At 54.2% G+C, this 19,388-nt stretch overlaps 1 protein-coding gene across 2 annotated transcripts in view; it reads right to left on the bottom strand.

The window, feature by feature from the left end:
- The window catches only part of PER2 (period circadian regulator 2), a 39,924-nt gene extending 20,841 nt beyond the window's left edge, over positions 1–19,083 (bottom strand). The window contains exons 1-8 of one of the 2 annotated variants that reach the window (XM_004743726.3): positions 18,959–19,083; positions 8,964–9,193; positions 8,434–8,496; positions 7,094–7,245; positions 4,600–4,721; positions 3,566–3,767; positions 1,629–1,680; positions 596–738 (exon numbers count right to left, since the gene is read on the bottom strand). In XM_004743726.3, the coding sequence (XP_004743783.1) occupies positions 596–738; positions 1,629–1,680; positions 3,566–3,767; positions 4,600–4,721; positions 7,094–7,245; positions 8,434–8,496; positions 8,964–9,193; positions 18,959–18,964 (970 nt within the window). In that variant the 5' untranslated portion in view covers positions 18,965–19,083. Of the gene's footprint in view, positions 1–595; positions 739–1,628; positions 1,681–3,565; positions 3,768–4,599; positions 4,722–7,093; positions 7,246–8,433; positions 8,497–8,963; positions 9,194–18,339; positions 18,493–18,958 lie in introns of those variants that run through there. The other variant, XM_045066680.1, reaches the window with a different exon arrangement.
- Between the last annotated feature and the right edge of the window lie 305 nt (positions 19,084–19,388).

The raw sequence follows: 19,388 nt of genomic DNA, 5'->3' as shown, positions 1-19,388 counted from the left end.
GGACCGCGGACGGGCAGGTGGGATAAGCCTGCTGTGATGACTGGCTTTCTACGTGTAGAGGAAGGGAGGAGAGAGCAGGAGCACAGACTGGGAGTCAGTGGGCCAGTGTGCCTAGAGAAGCCACTGCAAGCAGAGAGGGTGGGGAATGCAGGGGACAGTAGATGGGCCCAGGTTGGGGGGGCGTGGTTTGGGTTCTGAGCAGGCAGTGGTGTCCGGGCATTCTTCCGGGTGTGGGGATGCATAAGGGTGGCAGGGGCTTGGGGACCTGGAGCTGAGGGCCATTCTCACTACACAGATGGAAGGCAGTGGCTGGGGAAGGGGGAAGGGCACTCGGGTTGTGGCAACAGGCTGGTCATGGGTGGGAGATGCCAGCACCTGGACCCCTGTAACAGACATGGGGAGGTGTTTTGGCCCCGGGTATGGGGAAGACCAGGGGGCAAAGGTGGGTGTGCATCTAGAGGGAGATGGAGACATTGCCCAAGGCTGGGAGGAGAGGCCAGGGCTGGCGGTCAGCCTTACAGACATTAGGTGTGAACCAGGACCATCAACAAGGGACCAGACAGAGCCGCCCCCCACCCCCTGGCCAGGCAGTTACCTTCGTAGCCCGAGTGTACTCTCTCCGCCAGCAGCACGCAGCACAGCTGGCCCCCGGCGCCCTGTGGGTCCCGCACCTTGACCAGGTAAGGCGTCATGCGGAACGGGTGGTAGTCAATCTCGTTCTCATGGGTTTTCCCAATGCTGTGGAGGAGGCCCAGTTAGAGGTTTGCAATTAGGATGGAAGGAATTGTCCTTTCTTGCTAGTCACTGCTCCCCCAGTAGTGGCTCTTCCCAGAACAGTCCTTTCATATTCTGTCTAGAAGCCTGCCACACAGAGCCAGGCCCCTTGCCTGGTAACCTGGGCAAGCTCGGCGTGCTGGCCTGGGCCTGTGGTGTGTGCTTTGGCCCCACACGCTCAGATGCCCATGACATCAAGGGCAGACGGGTGAGTGAACAGCCCTGGGCGGTGGGAGGTCTCCCAGGAGCCCTGCTCCAGAGCACTTCCATCAGGGGGATGGACATTGCTTCAATGGTGAGGCCCCAACCCCAGCTTCTGAGAGTGCCCGGACCTGGCCAGGGGTTGCTCCTGACCCTGCAACTAGACACTCAAGCAGTAGCCTTGTTTTGGGCCAAAAGCCTGCTGTTGGGAGAGCTGGAGAGCTGTGGGCTCTCCCTGGGAAAACACACATTTGAACTAAAGGCTGCATGTGTGTTTTGCGTCCTCCCTGGGGGATATGCCTTCCCAGTGAGGGGTCCTTAGGCAGCTTGCCAGGTGACAGACACCAAGTCCAGGCTCCCCAGGCTCTCCTTGTGGGGCACTGAAATCACCCCACTGTTGACCAGGCTGTCTCAATACTTTGTTATGGAAATGATCTTCTCACATAGACTTTTTAGGAATATGCGCACACATGGCAAGGGCACGTGTCTCCCAAAGCTTCTACCCTGAAGAACAGGGGTGCAGAGGGACACAGAGGTCACAGCACAGCAGGAACTGGTGGGGGGCAGTCCTACGTCTCCTCAACCCCATAAGAGATGCTCAGGAGAGAAGGCTTGTACCATTCCCAGTTGGGGAACACCTGTCACAGGCTTACCTGACACGGCAGAAGAATGATTTCTCCTCCATGCATTCCTGAGTAAATGAATCTGAGAGAGAGAGTCCAAAGTTAGCCATCCTAGAGCACAGCACAGTACAGACAGCGCTCAGTTTTCCCCAAGCTATGGAGTGAGGGCATGAATGCGTATTTATTTATTTATTTATTTGGCAGAAAGAGAGATCACAAGTAGGCAGAGAGGCAGGCAGAGAGAGAGAGAGAGAGGAGGAAGCAGGCTCCCCGCTGAGCAGAGAGTCTGATGCAGGGTTCGATCCCAGGACCCTGGGATTATGACCTGAGCCGAAGGCAGAGGCTTAAACCCACTGAGCCACCCAGGCGCCCCAAGTGAATGCGTATTTACATGAGCAGAAAGCGAAGCCCTTAGAGATCATTCTTCACAGTTCTGACTAAAGTCAAACATATTTCATGAATGTAGCACATATCAAATTATGGAATGCTAAAAGCTTACTACCAGCTGTTTACCAGTTTTGAAACAGTTCACAGGCTCCCACAAACACACCAACTAAAAACTTAACTCCAGGAGACAGACTGACTGATGGGCAGAATTTTTGCACAAAAACAAACATTTCAACCCACGTATTTTGGGGGGGATATTCAGTTCTAACAGAAGCAACTCAGGTCACTTCAAAGCTTATATCAATCTTTCTGTTAAAATGTTAACCTACTTCAAAATCTGAAACGCCTAGCAAAAACATGATGTCACTCCAGCAGCATCATCAAAGATGAGGAAATGGTGTTTTCACAACACAGGATTTTTTAAAAAGGGAATCCTAGACATTGATCTTTCACATAAAGTTTCCTCTATTCAAATGAAAGAGGAGAAGTAGGAAATTACTAGTAGGGGAAAATGGTATAAAATCTCCAGCCTGGAAAGCCCCTAGAGAAGTCAGCTGGTCTTTCTTTTTCGTTCAGACACAAACTCGGAGGCAATCATCCCAGGGAGCCAGTGCCGGCCCATTTGTGCCATAAACCCACATGTGGAGTGATGTCCCTTCCACGCAGTGACCTACAGGTTCTCATGACACACACTGCAAGCTTTAGGGACCTGACTGGGCAGTCCTCGGGGGGAATTCTGGAGAAGGTGGGTGGCTTTATATCCCAAACCAAAAGCGACCATCTCTTTTTGTGAGTCGATCCTAACGCCCAGGTGGCCCACTGTCAGGAAGGTACAGCCGGGGAACAGCGGTGGTGGCGCTGGGCGGTGGTGGAATGGCATCCTGGCCAGCCAGCTGACTACAAGCAGGAGGAGGTGGGGTGTGTGCAACGGAGAGGGACCTGCGATCCAGGAGATCACGACTGAGGTCACGCCTGCCTGAGTGACTCCCAGGCCCACTGTTTCCCGTCACCTGTCCTGGCTGCTTAGTGTTTCTGCCCATGTGTTCACCTTCAGCTCTGAGGGCCCAGGGCCCAGCGAGGGGCAGGCAGACAGATGCTGCCAGACTCACAGGTCAAGAGCGGGCTTCTGCTGGCCACTCTGCTCACTGAAAGCGTTGGTGGGGTTGGGGGATGGGAGTAGCTGCAGGGAAGGCCTGAGCTGATCTGGTACCTTCTGCCAGGATCCCATGCCATGTTTCTGCTAAGACTTTTCTGGTCAACCATCCTGTCCTTCGCCTACATATGGGCAAGGCCTGCACTGGCCGCGATAAGAGCGTCCAGGCTTCTGGACCCTGAATCCTCCCGATCATGTGGGAGGAGGGGGACAAAGACAGGCCATGGAGCATGGCCTGCAGCCACAGCAGGGCTGTCCAGCCTGGATGGGAAGCCTGACGTGAGGCAGGGCCAGCAGGGGGCACACAGCTCAGCCTGCGGTGCCCGCACCCTCCAACCCCACCCCCCCCAGAAGGAGCAGCCCCCACATTCTCCACACTACAGATGCACAAGCCCAGGCAGCTAGGCCACTGCCCTGGAAATCTCACCTGCTCCGCTACACATGCTCCAGGGCGGGAGCTTGTAAGGCGTGGTGGAGGCGTGGAACACGCTCACGTCATGGGGCGCCAGGAACTCCACGAACCTGGCGCCATAGAAGGCGTCCCTTTTACAGTGGAAGATGGAGGCAACTTGGTCAGAGATGTACAGGATCTTCCCGGTGACCAGGGACACGGCCGCAGCAAACATACCCTGGAAGGAAGCAGCAGCTGCATGAGGACAGGCTGCCCCTCCCCAAGGGGCACAGATCTGAGAGGTCAGGAGAGGCCTCTGGGCTCCCCGCTCCAGCCCCTTCCCTCTCGCTGGGACCCACAACCACAAACCTCTGCCAGCCCCTCTCTCTCCTAGGGTGCAGGCGGGGTGAGGCGGTGCCGCCTGGGCAGCTAGAGGCTCCCACCTGGGCTTGTTCCCAGCTGGCTAGTGGCCTGAGCCCTGGCCCAGAGCCCCCAGGAGGTTCCACCACAGTGGGGGCATCGGAAGGAGGAGATGGGCGGGATAGGGGAGCCCTACTCTCCAGACCAGTTTTGCCATGATGCCAGTAGGTCTGGATCCCCACCTGCCTTTATGTCTGCTCTCTGAGAAGTAGGAGCACAGGGGAAGGGACAACTCGCTTCCCTTCCCCTAGACCTCCAAGGGTGCCCTGCCCTTACGGGGTCTTAGAAAGGCACAGGCTTTGGAGTCTCACCAGCTGAGTTCAAATCCCAGCCCCCCCCGCCCCCACAAAGGGAGCCTAAGGTCACCTGGTAACTCTTCAGTCAAGGTGGGGCTCGCTCTTACACACACAAGGTTTGGGAGTGGATCAGCCATGACAGAAGGACTAACTCTCAGAAAACAGCGGGAGTCCAACACAGTAGCTATGTCTGAGTCACTGGACTTTACATTGTTATTTAAGGTCTTAGCTGACTTCCCAAAATTCCAGACTCCATGGTCCTAAAACCCCTGACTGCCAGTGTTCAGCCTCAGCCAACTCACTGGGGGAAGCTCCGCTTTCTGGGTGAAGACGTCACTCATGTCTGACACTTACCACGTTCTTCACAATGAACTCGGAGGTGACACTCTCAATCTCTTCTATGGTGTAGGAGGGCACGTTGGCACTGCAGGGGTGGTTCTCACTGGACATGAGCAGCTGGTAATACTCCTCATTGGCTGCGGAGGAGACCAAGGGGGGCTGAAAATGGCCCCACCTCCCTGTGCTGGGGGCTCTACTCTTCTCATGAGAAAGGAGGCTACGCACACTATCTTCCTGGGATGCCGAGAACCGAGTGGAGAGATGTGAAGGCAAGGCAAACAGAAATCTGTTTTAGTTTGCCTGAAAAGTCTGAAGACCTTTGATTACAGAACTTTTTAGATGGTAAGTGCACATTATTTTACATAACATGGGCACAGAGTTCCTCCTAACCCTCACTTTGCCAGCAAGGTCCTCAGTCACGAAACAAGGCTGACATTTCCTCTTGGGACGGCTGTGGCAGTTTTTGCACTTGCTCCTTGGGGCCGGGGCAGACACCCCCATCCAGACAGAGTCCCTCACTCAAAAACATGAGATGCGAGACGCTGCAGGAGACTGGTCCCAACAGAGCCCAACGCCAGCGCCACTCACCCCACAACGTATACGGCTCTTGGGGGCAGACTATCGCAGGGCTGCCCACCTAGAACCTGAGGCTGGGAGCAGTCCCCAGGGAGGGGTGCTGGCAGACCTGCCCTTCAGAGAACCTCTCCCCTCCCCCGAAGTTTATGAGCACCCTTGGGTGGGTTGGCTGAGCATGGTGTCTGCTTTCACGGTATTAACCCTCACCAAACAGACACAGCCTTGGACAGGAACTGGCAGAGAAACTTGGGGCTGCAGAGGGCACCCAGGAGGCCAGTGTATGCCAGCACAAAGCAGAGCCCAGGCCCCCATGCCTGGTGCAAGCCCTCCCCACCAGACCTTACAGGACAGGCAATGACGCCCTTCCGACGAACGTTAGAAGACACAAAGACTATTTGAAATAGGACTTCGTATCCATTGTTATCCGTGAGAAGCTTTGCGCTGCTTTGCCCTGCCTGCAGGGTCCCCTGGGACCTCAGTGTGTGTGTGTGTGTGTGTGTGTGTGTGTGTGTGTGTGTGTGTGTGTGTGTGTGTGTGTGTGTGACATACGTGAAGGTAAAGTGGAGCAGGAGAGGGGCTCCCACATCTGCTGGGAGAGGGCATCACCTGCCCTAACGAGATGCTGGCCTGGCTTCTGTCCCTGCTTACTGGTCATAAGGTACTGAAACAGTGAAGAAATTCCTCAAAGCACAGGTGGTTTCCTGTGTAACAAGAAAGGGCTCACCCCAGTGTTTGCTGCTATAAAATCAGGATGCCCACGTGGATACCTTCTCCAGGCTTCCTGCTGCTTTCTCTGACACGCTGGAGGAAACTTAGAAATTCTCAACGCTCCCATCCCCACTACCACTGACGGAGAGGCAAGGCTGCACGGACCTTTCTGACCGCCTAGAGCTAAAGCATCTGAATGACACTGAATGCAGGGGTCACGGCCCAAACCTCCAGGGATGGGTGTCTGCAGGAGTTTGCTGAGCAGTCAAGTTCATGATTCGCTAGAAATGCTGGCACCTCCCTCACAGCGGTGTGTTCTACTATCCTGGAGACAGACCCAAGAGATTAAGGGGGAGGGGCGGCAGGGCACCTGCTCAGCGGGAGTCCAGCTGCAGCAGCAAGGGAAGGAAGACTCAGGGCTCTTGGAAGTTATTGAAGGGGCTTGGAGTTTATTGAATGTCAAGGTTCTGAGCTGATGATGTAAATATTTTGGCAACTGCAGTGTTCCTTCATGGATTCTGCACTGCATCTACGAAGACTTCCGCACATGTGTTCTCAGGTGAAAGCCTTGGTCTAGACCATGGACCAGTCCTAAAAGCTCTTACAGTTTCTGTCACCTAATAAAAAGGTCCAAGCATGTCCACAACAGGAGCAGAATGTGGACCGTGGAGGGCTTACCACTGTGCGCCAGGGATGGAAGGAGGCGCTCAGTCCTGATTTCCTGGTTGAATAAAAGACAATCTGGATGGAAATTCATGCCTTTCTAGACGAACAAGAAATGGACTGCCCAAGGTCTTAGGTGCAGGAGCTGAAAAGTACTGTCCTGTGAGGATAAGATCTGGCAAGATCTTGTTATTTTTCAAAGGAACAACCAGCCCTCAGCTCAACACTGTAGGTGTTACTCTGAAATTGCACTCGGAGCTGCTCATCCATTTCAGTGAACTCCAGCTCAACTCCAGCCAGAGCCTAGAGGATGCTGGGCTCTCCTGACCTGACCCCATCCCACGGCAGAAAACCTTCACATCGTAAATACATTCCTTTTTATCAGCTGGTTTTCTACCTGTTTCCTTTTGATTTTTCCTTTAAAAGTCAAGTACGGTAGAAACGTTGTAAAGACTTCAGACTTCTAGAATTTCCTACTGCAATTTCAGGGTTGGGTTTTAGAAAGTCGACACAATCCACGTTATTTCAACAAGCTGGGAACAAATACATGAGCCGGATGTACCTTTCACCTGCTTCACGCTCCTTAGTGCATATTTCAAGGTGGCCAGAGTGCTGGCTTTCCCCTTGGCCTTCTTGTCTACTGGCAGGTGGACCTTCAGCTCCTTTAACGTTTTTATCAGCTCCTTGTGCGCGTCTACTTTGGCGGACTGCTCGCTGTTACGGCAATAAAGAAAGAGGCAATCACATGTTAGCTTCCCGACTCCTCCTTCCTGCACTTCTAGTCCCATTTCTCATCCAGACGACTAAGACATTCAGTCTGTGTGGTTCTCTGTGGGGCACTGCAGGATACACAGCACCCTTGGCCTTCTCCCCACCAGAGGCCAGAAGTCTCCTTGCCAACTGTGACCACCAAAAATGTCTCCTGATGCTGCCATGTCCTGTGGAGATGGAAAGCCCTAGCCTAGAACCACTACACTCACCTAAGTGGGGACTGCAGAAGCCGACCCCCTCTCGGGCTCTTTGTCCCACCCACCAGGCTGGAGCTGGGCTTTGCCCCTCAAAGCTGTGCCTTCCTGCCCTGTGTCAGACAGAAAAGGATAGAGCAACGGAAATGACAGAGGACAGTCAACTGGTGTCCTGTGGCAGAAATGTGAATGAGGAACACAGGAAAACCATAGGGAGGAAAGAATTGTATGAAAGAGCTCTAAACATAAGGCTACAGAGATGGGAAGAAGACAAAACAGGTGGGCCCTTCCCTGTTTAGAGCAGACAGTACAAAAAGAAAGCAGGAGTCATGTCTCAGGAGAAGATGGCCAGATGCCCACACACCCAGGCCCGAGAGCTGGAGTTTGCTCCAGTGGTGATCCGAAAATGTCTGTGGGGGCCATCTGGGTGGGTGGCTCAGGCGGCTAAGCGTCTGCCTTTGGCTCAGGTCATGATCCTAGGGTCCTAGGATCAAGTCTTGTGTCAGGCTCCCTGCTCAGTGGGGGGTCTGCTTCTCCCTCCCTTCCCACCCCTGCATGTACGTGCTCTCTCTCTCTCTCTCTCTCTCTCAGATAAATATAATCTTAAAAAGAAAAGAAAATGACTGTGGATGTGAAATTAAGGATACCATTGTTACCACACCTAGAAAGGGGGAGGAATGTTCCAGATGAACATGTCTACAATGCAGACAAGGCCTGTGAAGTCAGAGCTGTAGGGGCTCCAGACCCGGAGCATCATAAGGGGCCCCGAGCAAATGGGGTCTGAGAGGGCAAGGCCAGCTCCCAGCCCAGACAGCTGCACAGACCGACAGGTTCTAGCAGAGGCTTGCAAAATACCACAATACCCCCAAACTCACCTCCAATTACAAATCTCCAGTCCTCAGAGACCGTAAAGCAAGGGACTTGTGACTGGCCTTACCTGCAGCCACTTGCAGATGTGCTGTGTTCAGACTTTGCCATCATGAGGTCAAACGTATTGGGACTGTGAACACGAGAAATAAAGGTCAGTCTCAGAGGACTGCAGGCTCTGTCCACCCCCTCATCCAACCAGTGATGACAATCCAGATTATCCCACACAGAGTAAGATAATTACAAAAAACACATGGTTAAGATAAAGCCGGAGCGTAAGACCTTCAAGTTTCAGGTACTGGGAGGACTGACAGAGCAAGGTCATGTTGTACAGACACCTGCTGCTAGTAGAGCCACCAGTCCTCCCACTCCTGAGATCTCACTATGCTCACTCGCCATCTACCCATCCACAGTCAGGAGGTCAACATCAACAGCAGCATCATTATAGTAAATTTTAGTTATTCTTAATAAGATTTTCTTTAAATGTTGAAAAACATGGGAATCATGATTTAAAGACCACAAAAGCCATCAGACAGTGGGATGAGATGCTGAGAAAACAGACAAGCGGCCTGGCCTCAGTGGTCCGAAGGCCCCACCTACCCTGGGGAGGCGCTGGGTGGCCCCACCAGCATCTCCAGCTCCTGGCTGCCCTGGCAGTCTTGCCCCGGGGAGCGGTTCTCCTCGGTTTCATTCCCACTGGAGCTACTGCGCATGTGCACATCTTCCTGGAGCTGGGCTCCACGGGGCTCAGGCTCCTCTGGCTCCCGGGCAGGGGGACCGGGGCTTGGGGGGTACTCGGCATATCCATTCATGTTGGCTCTGCAGTGAAGCTGGGAGAGAGAAATGTCATCAGGCCCTGCGGCCATCGTGGGCAGTGCTCCCCGGAATCTGTTTCCACATTTCACCGCAGATGCCAGGAGCAGTCAGGGTCAATAACAGGTACTCTTTGTTCCTAGCCACTGGGCTCTTAGCTCCTCTCTCCTACCAGCCAGGAATCAGGAAAGCAGATGAATCCTGCGGCCACAGCCCCCAGTCATCAAACTGCTGGTGGCTTAGCTGGGAGGCCACAAGAGGATGAAAGAGGTCAGTGGCACCACCCACCACGTGGGGAGCCTTGGGGAAATCTCCCCGGATGACGGCGGGGAGCAACGCGGTTTGGAAGTATTGGCTATCACAAGCTACAGGAGAGCCCAAGCCCAGGCTGTATGTAGGGGGAACCCCAGATGAAGCTGCAGAAACAGGGAGACTTCAGGGAGAGAGGAGGTTGTGAAGCAGGTGTTGCTCTGTGAAGGGGGCCAAGAAGGTAGGAGCTCCGACGCAGCATGGGGGTGCACGTGGCTGTGGGAGGGTGCAGCACCAGGCCACGAAAGGGTTGGAAGTACCAGATAAGTGATCTTTGTTGCATTTGGAAGGGTCCTCACCACTGTGCTACATAAAAACTTGAACTTCCGTGTTTGAGGTAAGAGGGTAGAGAGGGGCTGAAAGAGACAGACCAGCCCTAAGGCTTTTGCAATAATTCTGGAAGACAACCCCAAGGATGAGCAGAAGCAGGGAGTATGCAAGGTGGGAGAGGTTCAACCAGGAGCCTAAGGATGGGGAGAGAGACATCTTTGGGAGAGAAGGATCGCGGACGTATCTTCTCAGGGTCCTGGCAGAAAGCAAAAGATGTTTGGGCCTGGAAGCTAAGCAGGCATGGGGAGGGGGAAGCTGTTACTACCCTAGGCCTGGAGGGCAGGAATTAAGGGTTAATGAAACCAGAGGAACCCAGACAACCTGTAATTTGGGGGAACAGAGCTGGGGGTATAAACCCTTGGCTTCTCTCTCCTCCTAACCTTCATGGTCAGGAACCCAGATAGTAAGGGGACCCACTAGCACAGTCCCGGAAGGCCAGCCCTGGGCACTGAGGGGGGCGGGGGAGATCCCGAGGGCCCTGACTGAGTAGAGTCTCTGGGCACAGGCAGTGTGCACCCCACAGCTTCCAAGTGCTCTGAGGAACAGGCCAGATACCTGGTTATTACAGACAACTACACACACACACTGTTCCATGTAACCCTTGTGATCATTGACCACTGGATACCACATAACAGAGACCATTCTCCATTGTCTAGAGATGAGAAATCAGGCCAGTGACTTGACTGAGGCTACACAAGACAGGTGACAATGCTGGATCCCAGGCCTGCCTGCTCCTGAAGATGAGGACCCATGGAGAATCCAACCACACCATTCTCTGGAAAACAGCAGGTCTCATCAGACCTTGTCTTGTATAGGAAGCAACAAATGGGAAAAAGCTAATGTGAGTCCTCCAAAAAGATGTGCAGCAAAAAGCAGATGAACACAACCTGCATGGCATGGGGAGACCAGCAGACTCAGGATGGCACCTACTCTGTAGCATAAAGAACAATCGAGAAATGGTGGATTTAAGAAAACAAGTAATGAAGGATGAGCTGAAGCCACAGAGTGAGAGGAAAATGCCACCGTAGAACAGAGAATCATAAAGACCAAGTCCAGAGCAGATAACGAAGAAGATGGCCCCAGAAATGTGGAGGATGAGTGCAAGGAACTTTGAAAAGCACCAAGGAAAAGAGCAGCTACATCAGAGCTGTGTTTTTACCTGCAGGTAAAAATAGCTCTTTCTGAAAGAAATGTCACAACAGCGAAACAGAGACTCTAATGAAAGATACATACCAAGAGAACCATTCTGGCTGAAGACAGACTTGGAACTGCCAGTCAAAGGACTCCTTGAACACCACGCAGTTACATGAAGAGTCCAAGCTTAGAGTTGTCCCGATGTAAAACGATGTTTTCAAGGGGAAAAAAAAATTCTACTCACATGCAAACAGGAAAAACAAACAGGTTACCTACAAAGAATGGAAAGTCACTGAGTCTTGGGCAGAAGATACAGGCCCCAGAGCTGATACACGGAAGATGGTCTCCAAGGTTGTGGTCAAAGGGAGGAAAACCTAGTTAAGCATGCCTGCTTGTTGTGGCTTCAGCAGCAGCAGGTGGCCAAGATCCTGACTCACAGAGAACCCAAAGCCCCAGACCAGTGAAACACCTGACCAAAGTTAGAAACAAAACAAGCAAGTCTACTCCTCAGTCTTTGTTTGATCTGCTTGTTTTTTAACATTTCAGAGATGCCTTAGCTGACTCAAAGAGAACACGGAAAGTGCTCACTTTTGGAAAGACAGAGACCAGAGAATAAGGATGGGCGATCCCCACAAAGGAAAACACTGAAGATCCACAAACCTGGAGAGATGTTCAACCTCATTAGTCGTGAGGAAGACGCAAAGAATGAGGTAACCAAGAATCGACAGGACAGATGGCATCTAGTGTCCATCTGTGCAAGATGGGGGACATTGTGTGTTGTGGTCACTAATGGTCTTTCTGGACGGGACTCTGGGCATGCCCAGGACATTTTTATAACCCTCGCCCCTCCCCTGCTAGGAGGCCTCTCCACTTCTCAGGAATGCCTGCAACGTGTGCACAAAGACCCAGGAGGGTGCTGTATGGAGAGAGAAAACTATCCAAGGACCAACCACAGGGAGGCTACTGGCATCCCAACTCAGGCATCTTGTCCACTATCCAGTGGCCAGTGGATCCAGTCCTGGCCAAACCCAGCCTCAATTTCCAAATGGGGCCTGTGCTTCCCTGGCCCCACCCCAGTCCTCTGCTCCCCCTGGCTCAGAACACAGCCCCAGTCTGCATGGGTGTCTGTAGCTCTGTGTGGCCTCCCTGGCTGCCTCCTGAGCATCTCCCATTGTGGCCCGCCTCCTCGGCCCTGACCCTGAGCTCTGACCCCAGGGACTTTGCACTTGCTGCTCCCTGGTGCCCACAGGACCCTTCCAAGAGCCTGTCCATCCTGCACAAACAGCACTGACTCCTCCCCCACCTGCCCCCCACCCCCTGCCTGGCTTCCGGTCCTTCAGCTCACCGCTGGACTCCACCCCAATGTGCAGGAGCTTCAGTTGTCCTCTGCTATATCCCCAGAGCCCACACATATGGTTAGCGACATCAAGCCTGGGACATCCGTGCTAGGGAATACTAGGTACCTACTAAAGATAGGGAAACAAGACACATTGAAAGGGGAAGATTCTAGGACACCAAGGAACAAGTTATAGAACAATAAAGAACAACAGTGGGACAGACGGCATTTAGGCAGGGCTAGATGCCGTCTTCCACTGATTAACTCGCTCTGAACAACACATGGCGCTTCTGGACATCAGAGAATGGGACGCATGTCCTCCCTGCCCTCATGTCACTAACATCCCAGTGGGAACAAGAGATGATCCACAAGGGAATGGCATGTAATGGCTTAGAATGCTAAGCGGTCCGAGAGACAGCAACAGAGCAGATGAGGGGTGCGGCATGGGAGAGGCTGGGAGTGCCTCCGGAGAAGGCAAGTGCACTTTACCTTGTACCTGAGCCCCCGTGTGTGGAGCTGATTCACAGCCTCTTGACCGCTCTCTCCCCCAACCTGTGGTTGCGTCTGAGGAGACGCTCCCCTGATCCTCATGGCTTCACATCTAAGGCAGCCTGGAGTCTCTGGCCAGGCTGGCCACACATGACCTTAGACGAAGCGGCCCACGATGAGGGTGGGCCCTTGCCTCCCCAGCTGCTGCGGAAGGGGCCAGGGAAGCAACTGGCCCAGAGGGACAGCACACCCCCCTGGGGTGAACTTTGGCTGTGGGGGATGGGAGATAGGACAGGTCAGCAGGTAACCACTCCCCATCCTTCCCTTGAATGGAGTTCAGAAGCTCTTCTTTCTATCCTTTCTTCTTCGTTGTCTTCTTTTCTGATGAGCCCCGTGGGCTGACAGACCAGCCTGTGTCCCAACCTCTCTGCTCCCCTGTTCGCTCACTCTCGCTGCCTGGGACTGCACACCACCCCCCCAGCCCAAGTGAAATGCTTGCATCAGGTGTTCTGCTTTTAAGAGAACCCAAACAAAGATAGACTGAAGAAAGTGAGAGAGTGGGCCGGGAAGGTGCTGGAGAAAGAACATTCCAGGCTTGGGGTGGAGGGGCAACTGCAAAGGTCCTGAGGTAGGACATTTGAGGAAGGTGGTGCAGTCTGGAGCAGAGTGGGCAAGGAGGTGGTATGGGGTCAGAACTGAATCACAGGGCACCTCAAAAGGGCAGAGCAAGGACTCTGCTTTATTCTGAGTGAGATGGGAAACTGGGTTCTGTGCAACAGGATCTGACTTAAATTCTAATGGGCTCACAGGCTGGAGGCAAGGAGACCTCTGCAGAGGCTCTCACTACAGTTCAGTAGAGTGGCCAAGGGGCTGCCCCAGGGGCAGAGGCAACAGCATTCCCTCTCTTCAACCCGCCCGCCCCCTCCCCAGTACCCTGCGCTCCATCGTCCCATCCCACGGCCCTCCCCAGACAAGCAGCCCGTATCCCTTCTGTGAGTGAGGTGTAAAGGTTGAGGGGTTAAGCGAGCTGCCCTGGATGGTAAGGGCGTCAGTGGGTTCCACTGCTTCCTGACCCCGTGATCTTGGACAAGTTCCTGAGCCTCCCATGCCTTGTCTCCTCATCTGTAAGAGGGCTGAAGCGGCTCCTGCCTCTCATGACTTGCTGGGAGGGTTCAATGTCACAGCCTGTGTGTGCCAAGTGTCTGGGACACAGCTGCAGCCAACAGAGGCTAGCTTCTATCATCACTGCCAATCACTGCAGGAAAACAGATGGGGCAACAAAATAATTTTTTAAAAGGAGGTATTTCATTGCCACCAGAGTGGTCTCTGGCTTGTATTTAAAAAGACAAGGAGCTCAGCCGGCCATCCCCAGCTCAGGCAATGAAGACATATCCTGGAAGGAGGCATCACATGCTTTGCTTCCATGTGCGCCCCAGGGGCTTGTCTCTCTGCTCCTCAGAGAACTCCTGGCTTTGCTGCCCTCCCAGACCCTGTGAGCAAGTCTGAGTAAGATTCACTGAATAGGAGTCACAAGACTACCTTAGGTAAGATAAATCTTTGCAAAGAGGGGCAGACAAGCATGGCAGAAATGTGAAGCAACAAGCCAACCAAATCACCTGAAAATTCATCATTCCAGAAAACGCATTGCTCAGCACCACTGGCTCTTCATGTTGCCTTCATGTTGCCAAGTTGGCAAAACCAACTTGCTCATCGAAGCGCACTTCGTCTCCTGCCTTCCACAAGCATTTACAGAGCACCAGCACGTGCCAGCCCTGCCGGGACCCTGGGCATCCCTGGGCAAACCTGGTTCCTGGGGAGAAGTGCTCATAGTCTGGGGCCACAGGGGGCCCCAGAAAGGAAAGGACTGCCAGGCTGAAAAGGGGCTGCTGGGGAGGCTGGGATGGACCTGTCCCTAGAGTCTCCTTGCTGCCCCCTTTGCAGATGTCCGCCCATTAGCTCTGCCGCAGAGAATGGGCGGACTGAAGGCAAAGGGCTGAGCTTGGACCCTGATGCTGGTCACGTGACCACGCCTTAAGCGCAAGGGCTGCCTTGACTGGACAGAGAAACATTTATAAAGTACAGTCTGCAGTGAGATCATAGTCTGGGACGGGCCTCACAATAATACCGGAGTGGGAGGAAGTGGGTGGGGGCAGGGAAAGAGAGGGGCCTCAAGCCAGCTGGTTAAAGCCCGCTGATGAATTCATGAGGGTTCATTACGCCATCCTCTCTACTTTCGCATGTATTCATAGTTTCCGTGATCAATGGGGAAAAACACTGGGAATGAAAGCACAGCCCGGGCCTTGGGTCCACCCTCCACTGCCACCGCCAGGACTCCGGGACAGGTGAAAGCTTCTCACACTCAGAGCCCTTGAGCCTAAGGGGATGGTACTGCATTTCTTTGTGGAAATTAAAAGTCAGTGTCTTTAATCCATGTACGTCCACAAAGCAAGTGCACCCGTGCAGCTAGCACCCAGCTCCAGAGGTAAAACTCTACCAGTGCCCCCCGAGGCTGCTGGTGGCCCTCCCAGCCATCATGCACCTCCAGGGTCACCACCAGCCTAACTTGTGACAGGAAGGTGAAGTCTGTCTGTTTTCACACTTTACAGAACAGGGCTCTCGCAGTCTGGACTTTGTGTCTCAGAGCCCATGGTAGTTTATAGCCGCAAATATTGTAACATGTTTGCTCCTTCCTGGTAGGAGCCAATTCCCTGAGGCCAGCCTGCTGTAATCTGGAGAAAATGTTTGTCCTGCTAAATAAACACCCGCGCTCTCCATGGCAACAGCTGGGTAACCGAGGAAAACGCAGTCCAAATATGGAAGGGAGGAAGGCAGGAGAGACGCATGTCTCAGCCTCACTAAGACTCCTTTGGATTCTCTCAACTCTGTTTCCAAAGCCTTAAATACGCAGAAGCATGAGATTTAAAACAGGAATAAGGCAAAAACATCAGTTTCTTGGCCTCAGCGTCCATGGAAGGAGTTACTCCAGGTGCCTGCAAACACCTGAGCTGTTCCCACTGCTCCCTTGTCGCCTGCAGCACTGCTCAGGGCTGGAGTCCCCTCCACCACCGTTCCCCGCTGATAATGCCTGTGATCATGACCGCCTGCCCTCCCTACTCACCTACTGCTTCTGATTTGCTCTGGACGAGGAAACACAGTAACAAGCTTGTCACAGACCCGGGGCTTAGAGAGTTGGAACCAAACAGTAGCTCAGGGAGAGTACCCATCAGAGGCTCCTGTCCAGACCCACCCCGCCCCCTGGGTCTGCAAGTGGACCAGCTTCCCAGGGGGTAGAGGGTGGGAGCGGCGTGGAGCAGGTGCACAGAGGGGTTATGTGTCTCGTCTTAGTTTTGCCCAAGAGGGCAGTTTTCAGCATCCCTCTTCTTTTGACTAAATGCTGAGAGGTCCTGCTAGCCACTCAGTAACCTGGCCGAGCCTGTGGTTGCTGAGGCCCGGTGAAGTTACATCACCATTTAAAAACAGCTGTGCCCACCAGTATTTTTCTGAAAGTTGAGTGGTGCACAAGAGACAGTGCCAACGAGGAGAACCTTTCCTACTTCCTTCGAAGCATGGCAGACGTGGCTCATGGGGAAACGTTACGGGATCTGAAGTCACAACAGACCCCTCTGTCCCCTGCGTAGGGGCCTGAGGAAATCATCCATAGAGTAACCAGAACCCAAAAACCTAGGAGTGGACACAGGCCTGGGAGGTTGCCTGATCTGAGTCCCTCTGTGCAGATGAGAAAACGGAGTCCCAGAACAGTGGCTGAGTCACCACTCTCTGCCCAGCACCCCAGCCCCCACAGAAAGCCAGGCTGTGCTTGTTCTGTACCAGTGAATCACACCAAGATGCTGGTGACAGATCACGGAGGACACCCACAGTGCCATCTCTGAGCTGGCAGATCACGTAGCTTCCGCTTCAAAAGAGAGGAGCCCTTTCCCTCATTTTACTCCTACACCTTACAAAAAGTGATTAACCTTGTATGTAAGAGGTCAGTTTCCAATTAAAGCCTTCAGAGAGAGCCCTATTCATTCTCAGTCAAACCCAGCCCCAGACAAGAAACCCCAGATGGGGGTAGAGGGTGGGGTATATCTCCTTTGCAGCCAGGGAGAAGGCAGTGGCCCCTCCTGTATCAGAAACAGGAGGTGAGCTGTATTCATAGAGGAGCTTCTGACGTGGTGCTGGTGTTCTTGACATTTGGGAGACCTGGGGCTCCTCCCCTCAAATTCCAGCCCACTCAGCATTCAGCACCCAATTGCAGGCTTTCGCAGAATGTCTAAAGCTCATCCCGACCCAGATCAAGACCCTCAGAATATGGAAAGACTCTGGAGACAGCCCAAACCCAGGCCCACCAGGTATCAGGGCCTCAGTTTCCCAATCTGTCAAGCCAAGGTGTTGCCCTGAATGATTTCGAGGGTTTCTTCTAGCTTTATTGTATGAATTAGCTTTCCATACTGCTCTCTTTTGTGGAGGTTACAGAAACCCTGGTAACAGGGTTCTCATCCCTTACCTGGCCTTCCTGGAGTGCTTAAGCAGGCCACTAACCACCCCCGGTCCATGTCTGTGCCTTGGCAACCAAGGTGACCCACAAGAGATGGTGTGATTGGGGCGCGTGGGTGGCTCAGTGGGTTGAGTCTCTGCCTTTGACTCAGGTCACAATCTTAGGGTCCTGGGATCGAGCTCTGCATCAGGTTCTCTGCTCAGTGGGGATCCTGCTTCCCCATCTCTCTGCCTGCCTCTCTGCCTACTTGTGATCTCTCTGTCAAATCAATTTTTTAAAAAAGATGGTGTGATTGCTGCATCACAAAGTGGGACCCTCTTCTACTTAGTCTGAGAAGAAGGAATAAATACAGGGAGGTCCAGGGGAGGTAAAGGGGGTGGATTGTGGCTGTGGACTCCCTGTCCCCAGGGTTATAGGCCTAGCTTGACCCTGGAACTTTCTTGTCTCTCTGCTCACCCAGTCCACAGGACCCATGGGCTGTCCAGGTAATGCTTCTAGACCAGTGTCCATCAGTGGTCCTTCCCCAGCCTGACACTTCCTGAGGAGGAAACCAGCTCCCTAAGAGGCCCTGCATATTCCCAAGGACCGGTGGATTAAACCTCAGTTGCCTCAGCCTTTCCCGCCCTCTCTCCATGGGACACAGGGAGGAGTGAGTGAGTGGGTCCTTAAAAGAAAATCATCTGGAGAACGACAGTCCCATGTGGCAGTCACTCAGTAGCTCCATGACCCTACACAAGTTGCCTAACCTATCTGGATCTCACTTTCTCCATCTGTAAAATGGGGATAACAGTACTCGCCCCCCCCTCACCGCCCCCCAGGCCGGTTTTAAGGAGAGAAGAAGTCAAATAGCCCAGAAAATCCTGGGATCACGCCTCCGTGAGCTGCAGGAGCCACCGCCGCCCGCCCAGAGCCTGTCCACCCGGACCCCAGACCGCCCGGCCCAAGACCCATCCCGGCGGTTACGTAACCAGCCCGGCTGCGGGACCGTGGCCGGCGCCCCAGCCTGGCGCCGCCGGCCAGTCCGCCCGCCGCGCCCGCAGCGCCCGTCGCGCCCGCCGAGCCCTCACCGAGCCGCGTCCCCGCCGGTCCGCGCGTCCGTCCGCGCGTCCGTCCGTCCACCCCACAGCAGCCGCGGACAGCAGCCCGTACCCCGCAGCGCCGCCGCCGCTGTCACATAGTGGAAAACGTGACTGCTCGCGCCGCGCCCGCCCCCGGCTCCCGCCATTGGCCGAAGCGCAGCCTTATCTGCATACTGTGGGGGCGGAGCCTGCGAGCACCTCGTGTCCGTTGGCTGCAGCGCCCGTCGCTCTCTTTACATAAGACGCACATGGAACTCCATGTTCACCGCGTCGGTTCCTCAATGGAGACGCGACGCGCCTGTCCCCCCTCCTCATCCTCCCGAGTGGTCCCTTCCACTTCCGGCCTCGGCGCCTTCCATTCAAGACCGCCGGCGTCCGCGGATTCGGGGAGCATTGAGTGGTGCGTACCACCGCGGCCGGGGGGAGCCCGGCGCGGGACCGGACCGGCTCCAGGGCACCTCGGTCGGGCCGGGCGGACACCCAACGCTCGCTGAAGCCCGGGCCTTGGAAGGCCGCCACCTTCGCCAACGGGCCCGGGGCGCGCCCCTGTGAGAAGCTGCCTGCGGACCTCTTTCATTCACTCCTTCCCATTCATTCATTTACTCACTCCCATTCATTCTACGCCAGGCGCTGGAGCTGCCCCGGGGGCGGGAGCGCCCGGTGCATGACCACCGGGGCTCCGAGGTCCACCCTCGTTCGGCATCGGCCAGGACGGCCAGCTTCCAGGCGGTCTTGCTGCTTTTTGAGATCACGTGTCGCAATATTTGATTCAGCAAATAGGGTCATTTTTACTAGGAGGAGGTACAAAAGAAATAAATGACGTGTTCCCAACCACGTCATCAGGGAAGAAGGACCGTCTCATTCCTGAAGAGGGACCGTAAATAGTCAATTTGGGCGGTGTGGATCGTAGATTAACCAAGGCCAGAGTTACCCGCAGAGGGCCCACGGAGCGAGCAGCGCCTGAAGCAGGGCAAGGAAAGGCTTTGGGGAAAGGAAGGTTTTCTGAAGGCGCAAGCTCCAAAGGCAACACGGGCCTG

The sequence above is a fragment of the Mustela putorius genome, unplaced genomic scaffold (genome assembly GCF_011764305.1).
Source record: "Mustela putorius furo isolate JIRA1106 unplaced genomic scaffold, ASM1176430v1.1 tig00003869_pilon_pilon_pilon, whole genome shotgun sequence".
In the NCBI taxonomy this organism is placed as follows: Eukaryota; Metazoa; Chordata; class Mammalia; order Carnivora; family Mustelidae; genus Mustela; species Mustela putorius.
Note: the sequence above shows the minus strand (reverse complement) of the source record. Positions and strands in the feature narration are given on the sequence as shown.